Source organism: Nothobranchius furzeri, chromosome 12, assembly GCF_043380555.1.
Source record: "Nothobranchius furzeri strain GRZ-AD chromosome 12, NfurGRZ-RIMD1, whole genome shotgun sequence".
Taxonomy (NCBI): Eukaryota; Metazoa; Chordata; class Actinopteri; order Cyprinodontiformes; family Nothobranchiidae; genus Nothobranchius; species Nothobranchius furzeri.
This window is the reverse complement of record NC_091752.1, coordinates 42,765,095-42,786,427: the sequence shown is the minus strand read 5'-3', so window position 1 is coordinate 42,786,427 and position 21,333 is coordinate 42,765,095. Positions and strand designations below refer to the sequence as shown.

Genomic DNA, 21,333 nt, shown 5'->3' with positions numbered 1-21,333 from the left:
TACAAAAGCCACAATACGAGCAAAACTGAAAGCACTCAAATAAATAAAGCACTAAACTAAAATAGCCTTACATTAAAATTGTAGTCAACAGGAACCAGGGCCGGAACTACATGGGGGCACCCCATCCCCCCCCCCCCCCCCCCCCCAGGGCCTTGCCCCAAACCTTTATATTGGCTACATCATTCTCATTTAGCTAACTATTCCTGAACATTGCCTTAGAAGAGGTACAGATACAATAAATACTCTCAAAGTGTTTTGTGGATTAAAGCAGAAGTTAGCCTGTGCTCAAGGTTCAAATAACAGGTGAGAACGGCTTTCCCGAAAGGGTGATGGGCTCCTCTAAAGCCCTCAAACTGACTGATCCACGGGAGGCTGAGAAATGTGTGTAATCAGAGCCCTGCTAATGCTAAAACCTTAATTACATCAAAACAAAAGCAAATAAGATACTTTATTTAAGAATGTATGCTACATTATTTGAGCATTTTTCAGTGAAGTTTTTATTATTACTTCTGCTAGCACTTTTGTATTTCGTTGAACCTTCTGGGCCACCATTTTATGTCAAGAAATTATTAAGCTGGTCAAATCTTGTTAATCCTTGTAGCATTCAGAGTACAGGTGAAACTCAAAAAACTGGAATATGGTGCAAAAGTCCATTGATTTCAGTAATTTACCTTAGACTGAGAGACCATCTAAAGGCTCAGGAGCCAGCTGTTTTGGCTTCATTAGCTGATAGAAGATTAGACACTTTGAGTCTAGAATGTTATTCTACTTGCCTGAGATGGCTGCTGTAAACCTAGTCATCATAATTATAACAAATAAAGGATTAAATAATCTTGTTTCACACGTAATGAGTCTATCTCATATTACTTTCCCCTTTTAAAAGTTGAATTACTGAAATAAACAAGCTTTTGCATGATATTTAATTTTCAAGTTTCATCTGTATGTGCTGCTTATCACTCTTCACTAAGCTAAAATGTAGCTTCATATTTGTCATTTTCATGCTAGCTAACATGTTACTACCCATGGCAGATATCACTCAGTACTCAGGAGTTCATGTTGTGAAAGCGACTGTATCCACAAATCTAACAGAGTTAACACCCTCTTCTTTGTCATTTAGCAACAAACTAAGGTATCTCAATCATCACTCAGCTTTTTTGTTGGTGATTGTTCTCTGTTGTTACCACATGGAATTATGACTCGATATCTGTGAATTTGATGGCGTTGGCACCAGTTTTGAAATGTCGATCAGGCGTGGTGGCCATCCTGAATTAATTCCAGCATCCCACCCATGGCACATGACACACTGTGTTCATGGGACCTGGGATTTTAAGGGGTTAATTCCAACAGTTATTGCCAAAAGTTTTCAGCAAAGACCTCACAAGGACCATTAGCAGTCAGAAGATGTAATGGGATGACTGCCAACTACCAATTTTATCTGTAAAACTGGCAGAGTTTTAGCCGCGTTGATGTTTTTCAAGGTCACTCGGCTATATTTGCCCAAATAAGAAGGCTTTCTACTGGTTTGGAGCAAAGGTCTTGGGCCATCACTTGGCACTTATTAATAATGTGAACGACTTTTAATAAATCTGAAATAATTTTTAATTCAGTATCTGTCACACTGATTGAGTTATGGCCAGTTGTGTGTTTTTAATGTCTGTTTCATCAAAACGTCCACAGCAGTACTTTGATTGCTAACGCACATGTGCAGAACCATCACCGCCATCATTTTATTGGTGGTTAGTAAGAGCAACGTTGTTCTGATCTAACTGGATTCAAGCCACAACGTTTAAATCACAGAGAGTGAAATAATGTAATGCCTGTGGGCTGCGTGGAGAGGTCAAAGTGCATGACCCCAGAGCCTTTTTATGACACGATTAATATAGCAACATGTGGAGGGACCTTTATGGGCCATGTGTGTTGCCTGAACAGCTGCTGAGCCTTTTCATTAATGAAACCCGGTATGGCTGGTGAACAACTGCTTTTAAAGACTCTTAATCTGAATCCACAAAAAGCAAAGTTATAGAGGTCCGTTTAGGAGAAATGTGATCAGCTACAGTGAGAGAAAGCGAGACCTGTTCTCATCAGACACTGTGAGTCTGTCTCCCCCTACTGGTGGTTTGCAGAGTAAAATCAGTTGGAAGGAATAATAAAACCATGTTTGATATTTTCAAATCTAATTCTGACTCCATTTGAACATTTTGATCAGTAACTTGAAGTCTAATATTATATAACCACAGGGACGATGCATCATGGACTTTCAGCCCATTGATCGCGCATAAAGCCTATTCAGAAGCTAATCCACTTCAAGGGACCTGTCAATGAGCCTCTCTGCATTAAACACTGGACCCAATCAATCATGAATGCTGGTGCCCAGCACGATAAATCAGTTCCCACACACACAGGAGGGCTGAAAGAGCAGGATGTATTCAGGGATGGGATGAAAATGGCCTGCTTGAATGTCAGATTCAATGAAAAGACACATTAGATACAAACCAATCATTCCTTCACCCTTCACTCAGTCATTTAAAAAATACTTTTAGTCAGCTGTTGTATTTTCACAGAGAACTTGAGTAAACGAGTGAGCGACAGACTCCTGCTCTTTGTGGGATAATAGTCTGGCTCCGATCTGATGAGTCTGCTGTTCTAAAGTCTCCAAGGGGAGCCTCTGCAGTCAGCGGAAGGCTGGTGATTTATGACAAGCCTCAATCAATATGTGATATTAATTTTGCAAATGAATGTCAGGATGATGTAGTCCTCGGGTCTTTTGACATCTCGTGCAGTAATGTTCTTCATGGCACCGGATCAGAAGCTCTCTCCATCCCAGTGTGTGTGTGTGTGTGTGTGTGTGTGTGTGTGGGGGGGGGGGGGTTATTGTGCCAACTACAAATTCTGTGACTAAGCAGATATAGCAAGGTGAAAGTAATAAATGTGAAAATATTTCATTTGTTCATCCGAGTCTTGTCCACGTTTGTGTTTCCTAATTGCAGACGCTAAAACACCCTCTTACGATAAGTCATAGCATTTCTTTATACATTATTCTCATCTGCCACTTTTTACACATGACTTTGCATTTTTCCTGCCGGTCGAAAAAAGAAAAGTGCACGGCCTCCACAACTCCAATTGTACGGGAGCCGATTTCTGCCACTGTGATAAAAGAAAATTGGCACGGGGCGATGGTGGCACAGGAGTTAAGTGCTCGTCCCGTAATCGGAAGGTTGCAGGTTCGAGCCCCGCTCAGTCTGTCGCTGTCGTTGTTTCCGTGGGCAAGACACTTAACCCACGTTGCCTGCTGGTGGTGGTCAGAGGGACTGGTGGCGCCAGTGCTCGGCAGCCTCGCCTCTGTCAGTGTGCCCCAGGGCAGCTGTGGCTACATTGTAGCTCAGCCCCACCAGTGTGTGAATGTGTGTGTGAATGGGTGAAGGACTGATTGTGTTGTAAAGCGCCTTGGGGGGTTCCAGGACTCTAGAAGGCGCTATATCAAATACAGGCCATTTACCATAATTATGAGATGCATCCTTATTCATAAGAGATAACCAAGTCATAATAACCAAATACTATTTATTTCACCAGAGTGGCATCAATGGGCTTCCATTTAGTCTCCAAAATGAGACATTTCATAATCTTTAAAAAGTTCTTAAAGGTTTAAGTAGTTATAAAACAATAAATATGTATGTTGCAGATATTCAGTTTCTCCTTGTCAAAAGATCATTTATACTTACTCAGAGGCTTTCATCTAATATCTACAATTTCAGACCTACACAAAAAGGTTCATGGTACCTAAATCTGCAACAAATTGACTAATTTATGTACAAAATATAATGTGAAGAAACACAGGTTTAAACAAGTATATTCATAATCTTTTAATTCTAAACAAGTAAACACATGATGCGTTTATTTTCAGTGTGATGTTAATAACGATTTAATTATGCATATTTCAGTAGCAGCAGCAGTAGTACTAGTAGTAGTTTTTCAGTGTTAGCAAATTGTTTTCAATGCATTTCTAAAATTTACATCATTTATGCTTTTTCCCTTTTTTGTCTCACAATAGTTATTTTGAGTGTGCCCTATGTATTTTTATAATAGCTTGTACTTTTTATGTTTCTTATAAAGTGTTGTAAGCTGAAAACTTTCTAAGGATAAGTTATGTCTAAGTTTGAATCAACAAGTCATGTGAATACCAGACATATATTCAATTTTAACAAGAATTGTTATTCATTTTGTTTTAACTATATGAAAACTAAATATTTCGGTAAAGTTATATTTTATGGTTGTATAGGATGTAACACATGACATGTAGAAATCAGATTGAGAACACATTCCCTGCTGTGCGTGTATTTTTTTTTCAGAAGAAATTTGTAAATTTCCTTCCATAAAAAGTCTAGAAATGACACTCAAATACATGTAGAAAGTGATCCATTCTTCTAGTTAAATGTTGCTTGTGACTTAAGCCTGGAAGTTTCATTGTTCCTTCTGTCTAAAAATATCCACATGAACAATCCAAATAGTCAGATTCTACCGATTATATGATAATCCTGCTTGCCACAATTTTGCTATAGAGGCGGAGATTAGCTTAGCTTCGTCTACTAGCATCACTAAATAACGTCTCTTAGCTCTAGTTAGCTATCGTGATTTAAAAACTCGTAGTAAAGGAGTTGTTTGATGTTCTTGGTGACATTCACTGAGTGAACATGAGTTTAGACTCACTTTATCGACAAATTCTTCTGAGTGAACATCAGCTGAGCGAGCGGGCGCAGAAATTGAAAGATGGTAGGATTTCAGCCCGTTAGCCTATCTCTCAGGGCTAATGTTAGCTACTGTTAATTGTCATCACATTTTGGTTCTTTCTGTAAAAAGTTATTAACCACTTTGCCTTGACTTCAGTCAAAGCAGCTATCGCGAGAAGCAACGAGAGGATCAACAACGAGAGAGCTAACTACCAGCAGACCAAAGAGCAGCTGGAGTTAAAGGTCTGGATTTATTATTCACCCATACTGCTCATGTTTGTTTTCATTTGAGCTTTGATAGAGTGGGTCATAAATGTCGTAGTAAGATTAATAAATTAGAGTTTATAGATTAATAAGTTAGAGTTTATTGATTTGTTTAAGTATTTATAGTAAAATATGTTTTAGGGATTTGTTTTTCTATTATCCAAAACCATTTTTTTATTTTAATCACAATTGTCAATTTTTTGCTCATTTTAAATATATTTTTAACCATTTTCTACATTTTTTATATTTTTACATTTTTTGCTTTTGTGAAGCACCTCGTGATTTCTATCTTGAGAGGCGCTACAGAAATGATATTTTCTTCTTCTTCTTCAGTCTGACCAGTCTTCTCTGGCCTCAACTAGACATTTTCATCCACACAGCTGCTGCTCACTGGATGCTTTCAGTTTGTCAGGCCTTAGAAGATGGTTGTGGGTTCAAATCCCAGTGGATCAGCCCAGTCTGGTACCAACAACAGCCATGCCTTCTCTCATTTCTTCTCCATTCTGATGCTCAGCAGCTTCAGCAGCTCTTATAGATGAATAAACGCTGTTAGCTGATTGGCTGATTAGATGTTGATGTGAACAGGTGTTCTTAATAAAGTGGAGGTGAGTTTTGGGTTTGAAAATGTTCCCAGCAGAGCAATCTAATAAAAGTTAACGTGCGTTGTGGAATCTAAAGATAAAGGCGGTGTTTTAACCTGCAGCAGTGTGACGTATTAACGACATGTACACAGGAGATAAAGAGGCTCTCATTGGCATCTTGATGAGCTGATTTGCTTTTTGATTTAAAACCGTCCATCCCCGCCATCCGTTTAATCAGCGATCGATACGGAGTGCTTCTGTAAAATCAATGGCTAATTTCCACCGGATAACATTAGTGAACCCCCTCCAGCATGTGTGAGATATGATGTTTGACCCCGCAGAAATATTACTATTCCTTCTGTTGTTAGAGTGGTGAAAAGAGCCGAATGCTGGCTTTAATTAAAACAAGCTGCTGAATCTTCAGAAACACCATCAGCCTCTGCATTATCTGCACTAAAACAGCCAGCGGGAGGCTCCCTGCTCCTCCCGAGGAAGGAATATTGATATTGTTTACATCTCTCAGATATACATGTTGTGTTTACGCCATTGCGCGTTTACAGCTCTGCGGTGGGAAGCCTTCTGCTTTTCAGAACTTTAATTACACTGTTTAGAGAACTTAGATGCTCATTTTGCCTTCCGCTCTTCCTCCACCACGTGGGAACCAATAAACTCTGCTATCCTAAAGCAGAAACACCTGAGGCCAGACTTTACCTTCTCTTATCACGTGGTACTCCTCTTTCTTCAGGAAGATATTACTGTATAATTACACAGCAGCAAGGACTGAGCCAAATTTTGGAAGGAAGACCTGAGTCTGTTAGAACGAGTGTGAAAACTTGATGCTGCAGATTAAGTCTTTGTGAATCTGTCCTCTCATTAATGTGTCTGAACATGTTTCCGACGTTCCGGCCATCTGTTTGTGCTCCAGGCTCAGCAGTCGTCCACCATGAGGCTGCAGTGTGATCTGATGAAGAAAAGTGAGGAGCAGATGTTGAAACAAATCGAGGAACTGCTTTGTCAGAAGAACCACCTCAGGGAACATCTAGTGAGCTTTAATTTACATCTCAGATCACAACATTTCTCCACCCTGAGCCTAGAAACAGACCTGTTTTCAGCGGAGACCAGGTGTGACTCGACCTGTTGATAACTTTTAAGTGTTTACCATGAAAGCGAAAGAAACCACATTTCCTGTGCTGAGGTATCATCAGAAAACAGACAACGGCTCTCCATGTTTCAATTCACCACAGATTCCTGCAGATTCTTTTCACAACTAAACAGAAACTTCTCTGGTTTTTGGGACCAACGCTCTTTCATGTTGTTCACCAGCATCTCAAGCTGCTGGTGAACAGTCAAAAACTTCCTAGTATACATATATATATACATATATATATATATATATATATATATATATATATATATATATATATATATATATATATATATATATATATATATATATATCGCAATAAGCGGAGACGATATGATATGTTGTGGTACTAAAAGTTAAATAAAAGACTGAGTTCAACTGAAAAACTCAGGCCAGATGCCTCCAAGACACATCCAGTGTTAGTTCTGTCAGAATGAAGGTAGTAAAAGCTGCTGCCCCCTAGCAGTCGGGGTTTGAATTTCACCACTTAAAAGAAAAACAGTAAATGACTGGATAAAATTTCTCAATGACAAATCGATTCACTTCTAATGAAAATTAATTCTGTATCATAACACGAAATATCACAATATTTTACTGTATTTATGTATTTATTACATCCCTATTCAAATTGATTCTTGATTTTCTTTAAATCAAGCTTTCTTGTACACGTTCATCACAAGTCAAACACTACCAGCTATTACCCTAATAAGAAAAGGATGAAAAGAAAAGGTAGAAATAGCTTTCAAATGCATTTATTGACAAGAAATGTGCTTGCAGAGTAGGGATGTAAGGAAATGTCAAAATGTTGTGATGTTTCAAGTAGGGCTGCTACAAACAATTATTTCAATAGTCAACAAATCTTCAGTTATTTGGGCGATTAGCCGACTAATCGTGTCATGCATAAGTATAGCTTAATGCAGCAGGACACAGCTGCTCTAGCATACCCATCATTAGCTTCTAGTTTGAAGTGTGATCTGTTACGTGGGTCTCAATCTGTCACCAACATATTCAAAATGGCCTCGGTCAGAAGGTTTGGTTTGTAACAAACTCATCCACTGAAGAGGAGCGGGTTTTTAACATTGTAGCAGGATGCAATAAACCATTAGTGTTTGTCACCTCAGAGCAAATACGTGACCCAGGTGTGCTAAAGGTAATGAAATTGCAATCACTACTATTGTTGCTACTGCCATAAACACAAGTACCTCCCAGCTAACGAGATGTAATTAGCTTACAGAGGCGACCGCCCCGCTTCATTCTCCGCCACGACGGGCTTCCTTTTAACGTGTTAATGCATCACTGTTACACTCCCGTGAAAGGAGAGTTCTACTTCGCAGCTTTTGCACTCTACGTGCTTCTCTTTTGTCTTTGTAAAATTCTTCCAAACATTTGAGCTGCGTTTTCGGCTCGCCTGGATGGTCACTACTGCACGTGTGCCCGAAGCAGAGCGGTAGAAAGCAGTAGTGGTGCCGCAGCAGGCAGATTAAAAATTAAACAACACTTGTAGTAAATTATGTTGACTATTGAATTTGTTGGTGACTATTTTGTTTGTCGACGTCATCGTGGCAAATCGACTAATAGTGACAGCACTAATTTCATGTCATGATACTAAATTGATATTTAAAACCAGCGTATTGATTTTTTTTGTTGGATATTTACATGCTAACATACATAGTAGTTAGGGCTGCACAGTATATCGCAAATATATCGTTATCACGATATTAGCATTTGCAATATGCATAGTGCATTGAACAGATAAATATTGCATTAAATGGTCAGCTCAAATGGTTGATACACATAATGCATTCTGTCAAACTGAAGTATAATGTTTTTTTAACAAATCAAATAGAGCTCTTCATCCTTTTGGCCAATTGGGTGGGTCCTCATAGGTTAGATGCCCGGCCCCGAGGCAGACAGTACTTAATTTTGATGGTTAGCAAACACCTTAGTTAGCTTTGTTCTTCTCTTTCTGCTGATTCTGCTTTACCCGGGATCCACTGATTGCCTTTTCTTGTTCATTTTCTTTTTCCCTTTCCTCACATCTTTTGCTGTTCTTAGTCTTATGATTTTTTTGTTGCCATTTTAAAAATGTCTTTGTTTTTGATTATTTTTGTTCCTGAGTAGTTTTTATTTATCGCAAGTAATATCGTTATCGCAATATTAATCACTGTTATCGCATATTGCAGGCTTTCCTAATATCGTGCAGCCCTAATAGTTCTTTTGTGTGGTGCAGTTCAAACTCCAACTGCTAGGTGGCAGCAGGTTTTGCTGCCTTTGTTCTGAGGGAACAGTGAGCTCTTGCGCCAAGATTGGATGGCCCAGTCCCAATCACAGATATCATATATGCCCCGTGGACTCACTGCCGATTGGAGCAGCCACAGTTGCCGGCCGCCATCTTTGATGAGTTTCTATTCACCCCCAGTGCATGTATTTCTACTGAGGAAGGTGCCTACCCAACTAATCAGACACATGGTATGGCATGATAATTAAAATACAAATATAATTAACCAAAATTCATTAAAATATAAAATCCCTTCTGCTAGGCTAGAAAGGTCAATAATAAGCCCATGCGATCTGTTTTCAATAGTAAGCTGGTTGTTGCAATCACAGGCTGCAAATACACGGGCATAGATTCCCACTCTGCACTGCTTTTGGGGCGGGAGGACACCCTAACCCTAACACTCTTTTATGCTTTCCAGCACCCAAAGGGGCATCTATGTATTCATGTCTATGGTCCCAATACCTACACTGCAGCCACCGCAACGGTCCTCTGTGACGTATACTTGGTGGAAGTGCACATAACACTCTGAGTGCGTAGTGAATAAGTACAGAACTGGAACAGTGAGCATTGTGTCTTCGTAACCGGGGAAGCCGGTGTTTTTTTTTTGTGTGTGTTTTGCTGCTTGACATGAACTGAATGACAACAAGTGATTCAATTACAGGCATACCATGTATGAAAACACACAGCTGCACTGTTAAAAATATTGTTACAGACATGTGATGTTTCTTTCCAACAGAGAAACCTTATAATGTTATATTTGTTATTTAGATCAGGGATTCCCAAAGTGTGGTGCGCGCGAGCTGCCGCTAGGGGCTGCGCGAGGTGAAAAGTGTAATGGCTGCGGAGCTCAGAGAAGTCTGTCAAAAGTCACCATTAGCGTAGCCAGAAACTCATTTGTGGGTGGGCCTAAGAAAAAGTAAGTGGGCCCAATAAATGTAATTGAAAACAAGTATATTTTGCTTGTGTGTGTGTGTGTGTGTGTGTGTGTGTGTGTCCTCCGCACATGCCCTAGCTCAGGGGTCGGCAACCCGCGGCTCTGGAGCTGCATGCGGCTCTTCCATCCATCTGATGCGGCTCTCTGTGCTTGTATCTTTACTGTGGGAAATGGGTAATAATGTCTCTTTGATGGGAACAGGTTGCCGACCCCTGGTTTAGCATGACGTCTGATATATATATATATATATATATATATATATATATATATATATATAGCCATGCCCTGATGTGGGGCTGGGGGGTGTGTCAACATGGTCGGGACATAGAAGGGGATGTGCATCTAAATAAGTTTGGGAACCACTGATTTAGATAATTATAATAGAAGATTCATATTTTTGGAAAGGGCATTTGAGCCATTTCTCCATCATCTTCTCAAAATTCCCACGCTGAAGTCTGCACTGATGCAGGCTTCAATGAAGTATGGATCAAGGACTCGCATCCCTGGACATAACTCGCAGTTGAGGGGTGCAAGGCTGGATGCATGAGTATTGGGACAGGGCCTTTGTGTCTTTAAAGCATCTGGTCCGAGTTTTCTACTTAAAGCCCGTTTTAACATTGCAAGTACTGTCCGGCTTTTAGAATCATGATGTATCGTATTGCCTTCCATGTATCGTGGTCAATATCGTATTGCCAGATTCTTGCCCCCCCCCCCCCCCCCCCCCCCCCCCCCCCCAAAGATGCAAAGATTTCCCAGGATAGTTTTACCATGGCAGGCCAACTGGACTTTTTCCTAATAAAAATTATTGTACCACCCAAAGTCAGCGTTGATTTGCATTTCTCTAACTCTACAGTGGCGTGCGCCATCAAAAGAATTCTAATGGTCTTTGGAGAATAGATTTAGCTCTTCTAGCTCTACAGTGATATTACCATAAGTTACTGGTAGTATTTATATGTGGAAAACTACAGAACAGTTTTCCTCTTTTTACACCAGGATAAGATAAGGAAAACGTCTAAAGAAGAGGAGGAAATGTTTCGTCAAGAGATCTCAAGGTTCAACAGTGATTTCAGTCTTCAGAGAAGCAGAGCACCAGGGCCCGAGAACCAGCTTGAGTCTGACCTCCTGAGGCTGGATCAGGAGGTGGAAGCCTTACACAAAGGTCATAAGAGACAGAGCTCTTGGAAGAGAGGGGATCAGATTTGCTGCATTTGGTTTTAAATCATTTGTCTTCTTGTTTCTCACCCAGAGATGGAGCTGATGAGGTGCAGCCACAGCAATACGAGGTCCTCAGATGAGGAGATGAGGAGACTCCTGCTGGAGCTTCAGGGCGTGGACTACACTCAGAAAGGTCAGCCCAACGAGCTTCGGTCAGGTCGAGCTGAGGAGCTCACACGCATCTCTAACCACACCACTAAGAAGGTTCGGGTTAGAGGTGTCTTTGAGATGATTTGTTCAGGTTATCACCCAGATATGACCCAGAGGACCAGAACACCTGTGTGTCAGTCAAAGAAACATCTCATCTGGATGGAGTCTGATGAACCCTTTAGAACATTTACTCAACACGAGTTTGTATAAAGTCAAAGGAGAGACTCTTTAAATTGGGTTAGGGTTTGAAATGAGATGACTGCAGCAGAAACAAGTCCACGATCATGTTGAGTCCTAATAAATGAGCCATGTTGTTAGGTCCACACTAATCATGTCAAACAGGATCCAGGGTCATGCCCTTTGACCTCCTTCTACTGCCCACACACAACCAGAGATGGGTCATGGCTCGTCTTCATGTGAAATGATTTTCTTTATTGCTAGAATGTTGTCATGAACATCTGGACAGGTTCTAATGAAACCTTTGTTTGTCCTGACTGCAGCTGTGGATCAGCAGCTGGAGGAGGCTCGGACTACCACAGAGTCTCTGAGGTCTGAGCTGCAGTCTGCCAGTCACAAACATCTGACTGACAGCACCTGCCTCAGGTGAGAATCAGGACACTTGAACATTAGCTAGCAGTGAACGTTTCTAACCTTGTTGCTGAGCTGCTTTGATGTTTAATCAGGAAGAGGTTCATTATCTTTCTGTCCTAACTGTAGAGAAGCAGTAAAGTTCTTGTTCTGTTACACGAACAGATGAAATCCACGTTAGTGGTAGCGGCAACTGCTGCAGTCACTGACAGTTCAAAAGCCACTTAGGAAAGGACTGCAGAAGGAAACACAATGCATCTCAGTAGCCGTCTGATAAAAGGTGTTATTTAAAAGAGTGGATCTGACTCACACTGAGAAGTGCTGAATGGACCGGCTCCTGGCTGGGGTCCAGATCTGGACGTGTAAATAACAGAGCATTAGGAGGATTTAGCTTAATGAAGGCCTTGATCTGCTTCTGTGATGTATTTCAATTAGTAAACAAGCAGGAAAAAAACAACCTGAGACTGATGTGATTGATAGAAGGTTTGTGAATGAATGAGCTTAGCTGTTATACTGAAGTGACCAAACACAGAGAGACTGGCTGTTTTTGGCTTTAATTTCATTTATACTTTATTCTTTAACTTTTCAAAATGTCAAATTAGAAGTCATCACAAGCCACCAAAATGTTTTTTTTTTTTTAATTAAGAAAAGGAAAATTTGTGATTTTAACAGCTCCAAAACAGGTCACATGTTCTCAATATGAAAATGTGTTGATCTGAATCAGGGGCGTCCGGCCCTGGTGGTCTTGGAGGTTCTGTACTTCTTTCCACCTTGCTTCTGTCTGTGATCCTCTTCGGTGGTGTCCTGGTTACCACCTCCTATGATTCCCAGACTCTTTTGTTCTTCCATTCATCTGTGATCGCCCAAGACGCGCCGATGATTATTCTACCTATTTGTTTACGTAAGCAGTGCGCTGGCCTGGAGCTAAATGCTGATTCATACCCGAACGCCTCCAGCGATGTTTATCCAACACCAGGAAAGCATCAGAGGAAAAGGGGTAAATGAGCAGGAATCCTGGTGATTTATCTAGTAAACATTGGCATGATCTTTTAGTTTCTTGTCCTTTGTTTGGCGACCTCAGTGCCACGTCCACGTTCCCGCCAGGTCACGATGTGGCACGGTTTCTTTTTCTAAGTTTTTTAAGGTCTGTCTATCCTCATTCTTCAGTGGTTTCTCCTCCTGTTCCTTCCATAATTGGTTTTTACAAACACCGTGGATCTAATCCTGCTAATTTACTAACTCCAGCTGTTTCTTTAGTTTCTGATTTCGCTACCTCACTCAGCATAGCTTTATCACGGGGGTGTCAAACTCCAGTCCTCGAGGGCCAGCATCCTGCATCGTTCTATTGTTTCCCTGTTCCAACACAGCTGCTTCACCTGTGCAGCAGCTCATCAAGCTCTCTAGAAGCATGTTAATCACCTGCTGATTGAAATCAGGTGTGTTTAAACTTTCAATTCAATTCAAGTTTATTTATACAGCACCAAATCACGACAAGAGTCGTCTCAAGGCACTTCACATAGTAAACATGCCAGATCAGGTCAGTTCATTAAGCCAATCAGAAAAATGTTTCCTATATAAGGAACCCAGCAAATTGCATCAAGTCACTGACTAGTGTCAGTGACTTGATGCAATCCTCATACTAAGCAAGCATAAAGCGACAGTGGAGAGGAAAACTCCCTTTTAACAGGAAGAAACCTCCAGAGAATCCTGGCTCAGTATAAGCAGCCATCCTCCACGACTCACTGGGGATCAAGAAGACAGAGCAGACACACACACACACACACACACACACACACACACACACACACACACACACACACACACACACACACACACACACACACACACCAAGTAGTGTTTCTATGGTTATATTGTGATTTCATAGTACCGTAAATATTATATTTGGTGAGAGATAAACTTTATTGTATTTATCTAGTGCAGTGGTTCCCAAACTTATTTAGCCGCGCACCCCCTTCTATGTCCCGACCATGATGACGCACCCCCCAGCCCCCACATCAGGGAATGGCTATATATATAAAGTCATTTAACCCGTTTCACTAATGGTGCGTTCGCTTTCTCCTCGGAACTCCGAATTTCCGACTAGAAGAACATGAATGCGCTCTAAAGTTTGGCTTCACTTTACTAAATGCGACGGGTGATTGGGTGAAAATGAAACCAGTGACAACGATCTAAAGCTTGGTTTATGCTTGACACATTCACTTTCCGCGCGGTGATGCGGCTCGCGGCTGGAACGCGCTTCACAACTCGCAGTGTTTATGGTTTGTGCGGCTTGTCTCTGCAGTGAGCCAATATTCTCCCAAACTGAACGGGGCAGCATGGAGCTCTACGGCATGCATCCAACACTACACCATAGTAGAAGTAGAAATCACTGTTTACAACATGGTATTTCAGCATTTTTAACAGCGTTCTCGTCTTTTCCGACAGTGCGAGCTATTTCTCTCCAAGAATTATTAACAACATGTTGATCATGGTGATCTCTGAGAGCTGAATCATACAAATGTCTGTATTTACGAAACTCTGCCGTGCCGGTCCGCCATGTTTTTCCGCGTCCGACCGTCCGCGTGGTTTCCGAGGTGCGCGTTGCGGAAATCTTGGGCCGTGCGGAGACGCGGTGGAGGGGCGTGGTTGTTAAAATGACGCAAAATGACGCAACTTTTCCGCGCGGAGCCGTGCAGACCTCGCGGACGCGTCAAGCATAAACCAACCTTAAGTGTGAGGCATCATCGTTTTAATCTGCTCCAGCAGTTAAATAAACTGTTTAAGATAACGTTAGCTTGATATGTTAGCTTCCATTGCCACCATTGTTATCAGCTAATGGTGCGTTCGCTTTCTCTTCGGAAATTCTAACTTCCCAGTAGGAAAAATCAAATGAAAAAAGACGGTTAAAGGAATGAAGATACACAGTAAATTTAGTTCACAGTAAAGATGTTTGCTTCAGTTTAATTATCAGCTTATAAAACTACAAGGACGATGTTAAAATACAAACAGTTGAATGTTATTTATCGTGATATTTATCAAATAAGGTTATATATTGAGAAAAATATATATTTAATTATAAAAGAGAATACAAATAAACACTCAAAAGTATCGAAAATTGGTACGGTTAAGTACCGAATCGATTCAAATGTCAAAGGTACCCATCCCTACTTTTCACGTGTCTGAGCAGAACCTCCCTGAACCGTCTACAGGTGGTTCAGAATGCCTGTGCTCGGCTTCTGACCAAGTCCTCCAAACACACCCACATCACCCCGCTTCTCCTCCAGCTTCACTGGCTGCCAGTTAACTTCAGGGTTCATTTCAAGATCCTGGTTCTGGTCTATAGGGCCTTACATGGACAAGCACCATCTTACATTGGTGATCTTCTTAGTCCCTACACCCCCAGCAGGTCCCTGAGGTCCAGTGATCAAAGCCTACTGGTTGTGCAGCGCACCAGGCTAAAGACCAAAGGTGACAGATCATTTGCTGCTGTGGCCCCCAGACTCTGGAACTCTCTCCCCCTGAGCCTGAGATCAGTGGACTCAGTGGTCTCCTTTAAAAAGCAGCTGAAGACTCACCTGTTCAGTCTTTGGTGTGACCTTCATCTCCACCCTTTCCCTCTTCTGTTCTTTCTAGCTATTCTGCCTTTACTGAGATCCACTGATTTCCCTCTTCCTTACTCATTTTCTCTTTCAATTTCCTTACATTTTTAATAACAACGTTTTTTTAATCAATTTAAACACATTTTTTATTCTTTTCATATTAGAAATTGTTTTTGTGAAGCGCCTCGTGATTATTCTCTTGAGAGGCGCTATATAAAAGATTGTTTTCTTTCTTTCATTCTTTCTTAGAACAGATCTAATATGATCCAAGGAAGGATCTTGGAAGGTGAAGTAATGAAAACAAGTCTGCATTAATCTGTCTTGCTGCTGTAAATCTGTCATGTGAGAGGTATGTTCTGCTCATCCATCAGCCTTGTTAAGCGCTTGCTTCTTCGTTAGCAGGAGGCTTATTAGCCTCAGGAAGCGCTGAGGACGTATCTTAGGAATGGAGGGCCTCCTTATGTGATCATCCATTCTGAAACCAAACCATCAATCCCGTCCCGGTGTCTCTTTAAGACGCATCTTTAACCCTGTGCCTATTGATTGTTGGAAATTGAATGGATGTCAATTTGAATGAGAGCTACAGTCGTTTAAAAAGTGTTCATCGTGCATAACGGGAGGCTGCTGCTGGAGATTGTTCACGTCATACAATGGAGGTATTCTGTCTGCCCTGGTTAGATTGATGGTTCCAGCTTTTTCTATTTGTTGTGGTGTATTGTGCAATTTTATTCACGGAAACTGTACTGTTAAAGTAAATGTGAGAGCTCATTTAGAAATGTCTTTGCTCTGCAGAAATGTAATAAAAACCAGCAAAGACCAGAGAAATCCAGAATGTCAGCATGTGTTTGACTGCTGGAGACATTATAATCCTTTTTACAAAAAATAAAGTAGAATACACTCACCTTTAAAACAATCTGATTTATAAGTTCCACAGAGACGTGTAAAGTTTTAAACACCTCACCGGGTTCTCAGATTGTTAGAAATGCAATCTAAGTTGGGCTGCTTTATTGTTTCATTAACTTCCAATAAAAAGAAGCTCGACAGTTTTTTGTGTGTAGCTCGGTGTGTATCCTCCACACACCTGCCAGAACATCATGGACTGTGGATCAAATGGTTTCTCCCGAGAAAAAATGATCACAGTAATTTTTATCTGCTTAGGACTTATTATGTGAAATGTTTTCAGTCCAGCAAACACAAGAAGAGAGGATGGGTCCATTGTTTTAGTTTGAAGCACAACATTGGTTTCATTTTCAGGTTTTTAAAAACAGATCTCTGATGTGTACAGATGACTTATATTCTATATGCATGCATTCATTTATTGGTTATGGTGGAAAATGCTGAATTGAGAAGCAAGTTGACATAAACACAAGGTCTGTCCTCTTCAACATTTCTCTGAGGTATGTGACACAGAGGTCGACATTAATAATACATTTATTGGCTGAGATAACAGTATCAGGGTTTCCTGATCCTGTTTCTCCCTGATCCAAAATCAAGAAGTGGAGTTTAGCTCCTGCTAGTACTTCCTACTCGTGCACCTCGATGAACACCTACAGGGTGTCATGGATGAATGTGAGAGCAGCGATCTGTTACTGCCTAACATCAGTCAGAGAGGTTCAGAAGTCATTTAGCCCAAGTCTTCAGTCTGTTTCTGTGAATGAATTGTGTCTTGAGTTCATGCCTCAGACTCAAGTCCCGATCTTTACCACTAGCATCATGAAGACTGCGGTTGTGTTTCAGCTGAGACCCGTTGATGAGAACAGTGTTAACATTCTTCTACGCAAAATGGTCGAATCAGCAACAAGATCCCAGTGAGAATGTGTGTGAAGTCACCCCAGTACCATCTTAGATGGTGAGCAGAAGTGCACAAAGGGTGGCCCACCAGACTTAAAAAGCACTGGGGGAGACCCTGCTCCTGTTTTTCACTACTCTCATGGCATGGGAGTGCTTGCGCTGGCCAGAGTTTTTTCTCTGATGACAGGAGACCCCTTTTTCCCGGTTACTTAGGTTATGGTAGCTCTTTGAGCGCTCCGAGGTGGACGGTTTTTGGCTACACGGATGTGTAGCGGCCCGTCTGCCCTCCTGAGAACGGCCCAGGCTCTGCTTCCCCAAGGCAGAGGTTGGTGGCTACACAGATGTGCACTAGCTCCTCTACTCTCCAAACACCAGCCCAGACGCCTCTTCCAGCTTCTCACCTCTCCTCCTGAAGCAGCCCATTCTGTCTGTGAGCAACAAACCATTACGGTCTCACAGCCCAGCTGCCTATCCCCACCATTCCCTCACTGAATTAAGTCTAGGGGGCGTTCGGTGACAGACCCGTGTCCCGCTTGCTGTCCCCCAGTGGGACTTGGCTGTGGTCCTGTTTGACTTAGGCTCCGTTAGAACCACTGGACCAGGTCTCTTTCAAATTCTTGTCCCTTTAAGCCGCCCTGCTGTTGGCACTGACGTCATTTAAGAGAGTGAGTGACCTGGCTGCCCTTTCTGTGACTCCATCCTATCTCAGGATTTGGGTGATGTCAGTTCCGCTGTTTTGTGCTCCAGTCCAGCGTTCACACCAAACAGCCTCACCAGCTCTTTTGGGTCCAGAACCATTGCACTACATGGATTCTTTTCACCTCGTCATAACTCTGACAAGGAGGTGGGATCGCATCTGCTGTGCCCGGTGCATGCAATCAAATGTCACATCTCCCACAATCCTAATCTCTGCCACTCACAGGGCTGGTTTGTGCTAGTGCACAAACCAGCCCTGTGAGAGCCCCTATAGTTAGGGATATTTTCCTGGCTTAACCCCATTTTTACAGTGCCGCTCATCCTGGCTGTGTGATACTGTATTCCTTACACTGGAAAAGCTGAGAGCTCACTCCACCAGAGGGATCTTCTCCTTTATGGCGCTGTAAGGAGGGATGTCTGTGGAGGACATCTGTATGGCTGCGTTTTGGTCATCGCCTTGTTCTTTTGTGTGGTTCTACCTGGGAGAAATGTCTGGCACCTACACTGTGCTTGGAGCCCCTCACCAGCTTCCTTACTTATGACTGTCCTCACTCCCCGCCTCAGCTACTCACTCCTCTGTTATGCCCACCAGAAGCTGTGTGAGGGGGATTTGACTTGTTGGGTTAGATCAATGGATGTTTTGCTGCTGGTTAGATCTGCATTAACTACGTCCTGCTTCGCCTTTAACCCAGCCGGTGTGGCTTAAAGGGCAAAGCCTATAAGAAATAGAATGTTGGTTACATATTGTAACCCCAGATTCTATGAGTATAAGCATAGCCCTGTAAGGACACAGGCCTACCTGGTTTGCAGAAGGCCTCACTTTGAGCTTTTGGAGTCAAGCTATGCTCCTCAGTCCCTCTTAAGCCTAATTTATGCATCTCTGTCAGCTCCGCAAGGGAGAGGCATACACCCATTGATGGAGACCACCTCTAAAACCATGATTCCCATAATTTGTCCACCAATAAAACTCTTGCTACATATCTTTTTACTACTTCAGTTACGGGTGAATAAAATCTTCATATTTTCTGAGTTTTTCCGCGAGGTATTCTTCAAGCTACTCCATGTCTGCTGCTGGACATCTTTGGGTCCGTTTTTATTTTTAAGGGGGAATGGCGGTGTTGTTGACAAATTTAAGGTAAGTGGCGTCTTGACCAATCACAAGCTTGTGCTCTCCATCTCATCCAATGGATGTTTAGGAAAGTGGGATAGACTCCGTTCACCCTTGGGAGCCTGTTGGAGAACCTTTGCAATGACAGATGTTGGCATTACGCGTCTCCGTACCAACGCAGATGGAGAAGCAGAAATTAGGCTTTATACAGGACCAAGGTCCGCCCAGTAAGCAGGTATCCACTAAAAGCTTAGGATAGGTCAGTTCATCTGAGAGATTACCCAATCAGCATGGCTTAAAGGGTAAAGCCTATACTCATAGAATTTTATATTAGTAAAAGTTGGACTATTGTAATGTAAAACAACAGAACTAAATTCAAGGTGTCTGTTAGACTTGTGACATTTCTAATGGACAGAAAATCCAAACCTCTGTGGGATTGGTGGTGGAACTAATCCAAAGACTCACTTTGACAATCAGGTAGCAGAAGGTACTAGCAACAAGGTGAACAGGACAAGAAATGCCAAGATGTTCTCAAGTCCATTGGCCTGAAATGCAGCACCAAAAAATAAAATCCTGAAGGATGACAGTTGGTCTTTTCTTGAATAAAGTAACTCTTTCAGAAAGTATTAACTCATCTTTGAAACCACATAACCATTAGGAGGCTTCTTCCAGTTGTCTGGCACTGGTCATCATAACCTGTCACACCAGTAAACTCAAATTGAAGAGGAAATGTTCACAAGAACGTCTGATGTGTCATTTTGATGTGAATCTGACTTGAATGCTGCTAATAGTTGTTAATTCTACAAAAAATGAAAAATGAAGAGATAAAACTGAAAATTTAGAGAACAAAAAATAAAGTTTGAATTCACTTATTTTTATAAACTAGACTGAGGAAGGAGCTGGAGATGCTTAAAGACGAAAATCTGGAGCATCAACGAGGGTCACTGCGCTCACAGATCGAGTTCCTCCAGTCGGTGAGTCACTGGTGTTTTGGTTCTGACCATTTTGTATAAATGAGACCTCATCAACCAGCATAATGAACCCCCTTAGCTAACACAGGTTCATGTTGAAGTATTATGGAAAAATGTTTAAAACCCATTGAAGCATTGAACCGAAGGACACTATTTTTCATTCCAGAAATTGAACAACCAGCAGGAAAATCAGCAGCGCTAAAGCAGACACACACATGTGATTCTGCATGTTCACAAACAAGATTTATATATATATATATATATATATATATATATATATATATATATATATATATATATATATATATATATATCATATAAACATATATGATTTCTGGTTTATCTTTATAATGGTCACCTTCATTTTTATAAACTGGTGTTATTGATTCAGAAATGTAATTCATTCCCCTGGCTGCTTTGTATCCTGTTTTAAAAGCATGTATTTTCATTTTTAATTTAATTATCATATTTCTATTAATTTTAAAATGTCTGAATATTTATTCTTTTTTTTAAACTCATATTCCATTTTGATCTGTATTTAGATGTTTTATATTTTTGTTTTGTAATTTATTGAGATAAAACGATGATTCTTGCTGGGTTAAACCTGATTGTTGTAGTAGCAGAGCTTGACATGTGAAACTAAATAAACTGCTTTCTGCTGCCCTCTAGTGCCCAAACAGTGGTATTGGTGTGTTATGCTGGGTCGGTGCCTGGTTTTCTAATAACAAGAGTTTCTAATCTCATCTTCATCTTTTTGTTTGAGGGACTAGTCTCGAGAGAGTACGGGAACACCCAGACATTCATGTGACCTTTTTAAATCTGTTTACTTCAGAACCACAAATATGCTGATTTGATTGGCTGGAGGTTTTTCCAGACCTTAACCGCTGCAAACAAGACTGAAGATATTTAGAGAAGTTTAGCAGACATCATAAACAAGAAATGTTAGGGTTTACTTCTTCATTTATAATCACATGCACCATAAAAAGGGTAAAACTTCGCCCCCTAGAGGCAGCTCTGAGACGTCAGCTTGTAAGCCCCCAGCAGATGGTTCCTCCTGTAATGGATGATTAGACGGTGTGTTGGGGGTCGTTCTGCAGGTCATTTTCTCTCTGATTAGAGTGACTCCTAATAGAATGATGTGGAATGTCAATAACTGCCTAATGAGATCCTGCAATCTCGTTTTGGCTCTCTAACCTTGACCCGGGTGTTTGCAGAGGAGGGCAGATAAAACAGCAGACCACTCCGTTCATCTGGCTGAGTGGTTAACCTCATTTAGAACGTGGTCTTAAT

At 41.4% G+C, this 21,333-nt stretch overlaps 1 protein-coding gene across 1 annotated transcript; it reads left to right on the top strand.

Annotated features, from left to right (window-relative positions):
• Positions 1-4,570: 4,570 nt before the first annotated feature.
• Positions 4,571-20,286, top strand: ccdc172 (coiled-coil domain containing 172). Its single transcript, XM_015945041.3, has 8 exons — positions 4,571-4,767; positions 4,882-4,967; positions 6,495-6,611; positions 10,919-11,084; positions 11,172-11,273; positions 11,791-11,893; positions 19,959-20,046; positions 20,210-20,286. The coding sequence occupies exons 1-8, from the start codon at positions 4,689-4,691 to the stop codon at positions 20,243-20,245; spliced, it is 777 nt and encodes a 258-aa protein (XP_015800527.3). The 5' UTR covers positions 4,571-4,688; the 3' UTR covers positions 20,246-20,286.
• Positions 20,287-21,333: the final 1,047 nt, after the last annotated feature.

Excerpts from the sequence above, each read along its gene's own strand:
- ccdc172 (XM_015945041.3), top strand. The coding sequence starts at position 4,689 with ATGAGTTTAGACTCACTTTATCGACAAATTCTTCTGAGTGAACATCAG. Across the intron at positions 4,768-4,881 it reads GGCGCAGAAATTGAAAGATG|TCAAAGCAGCTATCGCGAGA; the intron begins GTAGGATTTCAG and ends CCTTGACTTCAG. Across the intron at positions 6,612-10,918 it reads ACCACCTCAGGGAACATCTA|GATAAGATAAGGAAAACGTC; the intron begins GTGAGCTTTAAT and ends TTTTTACACCAG.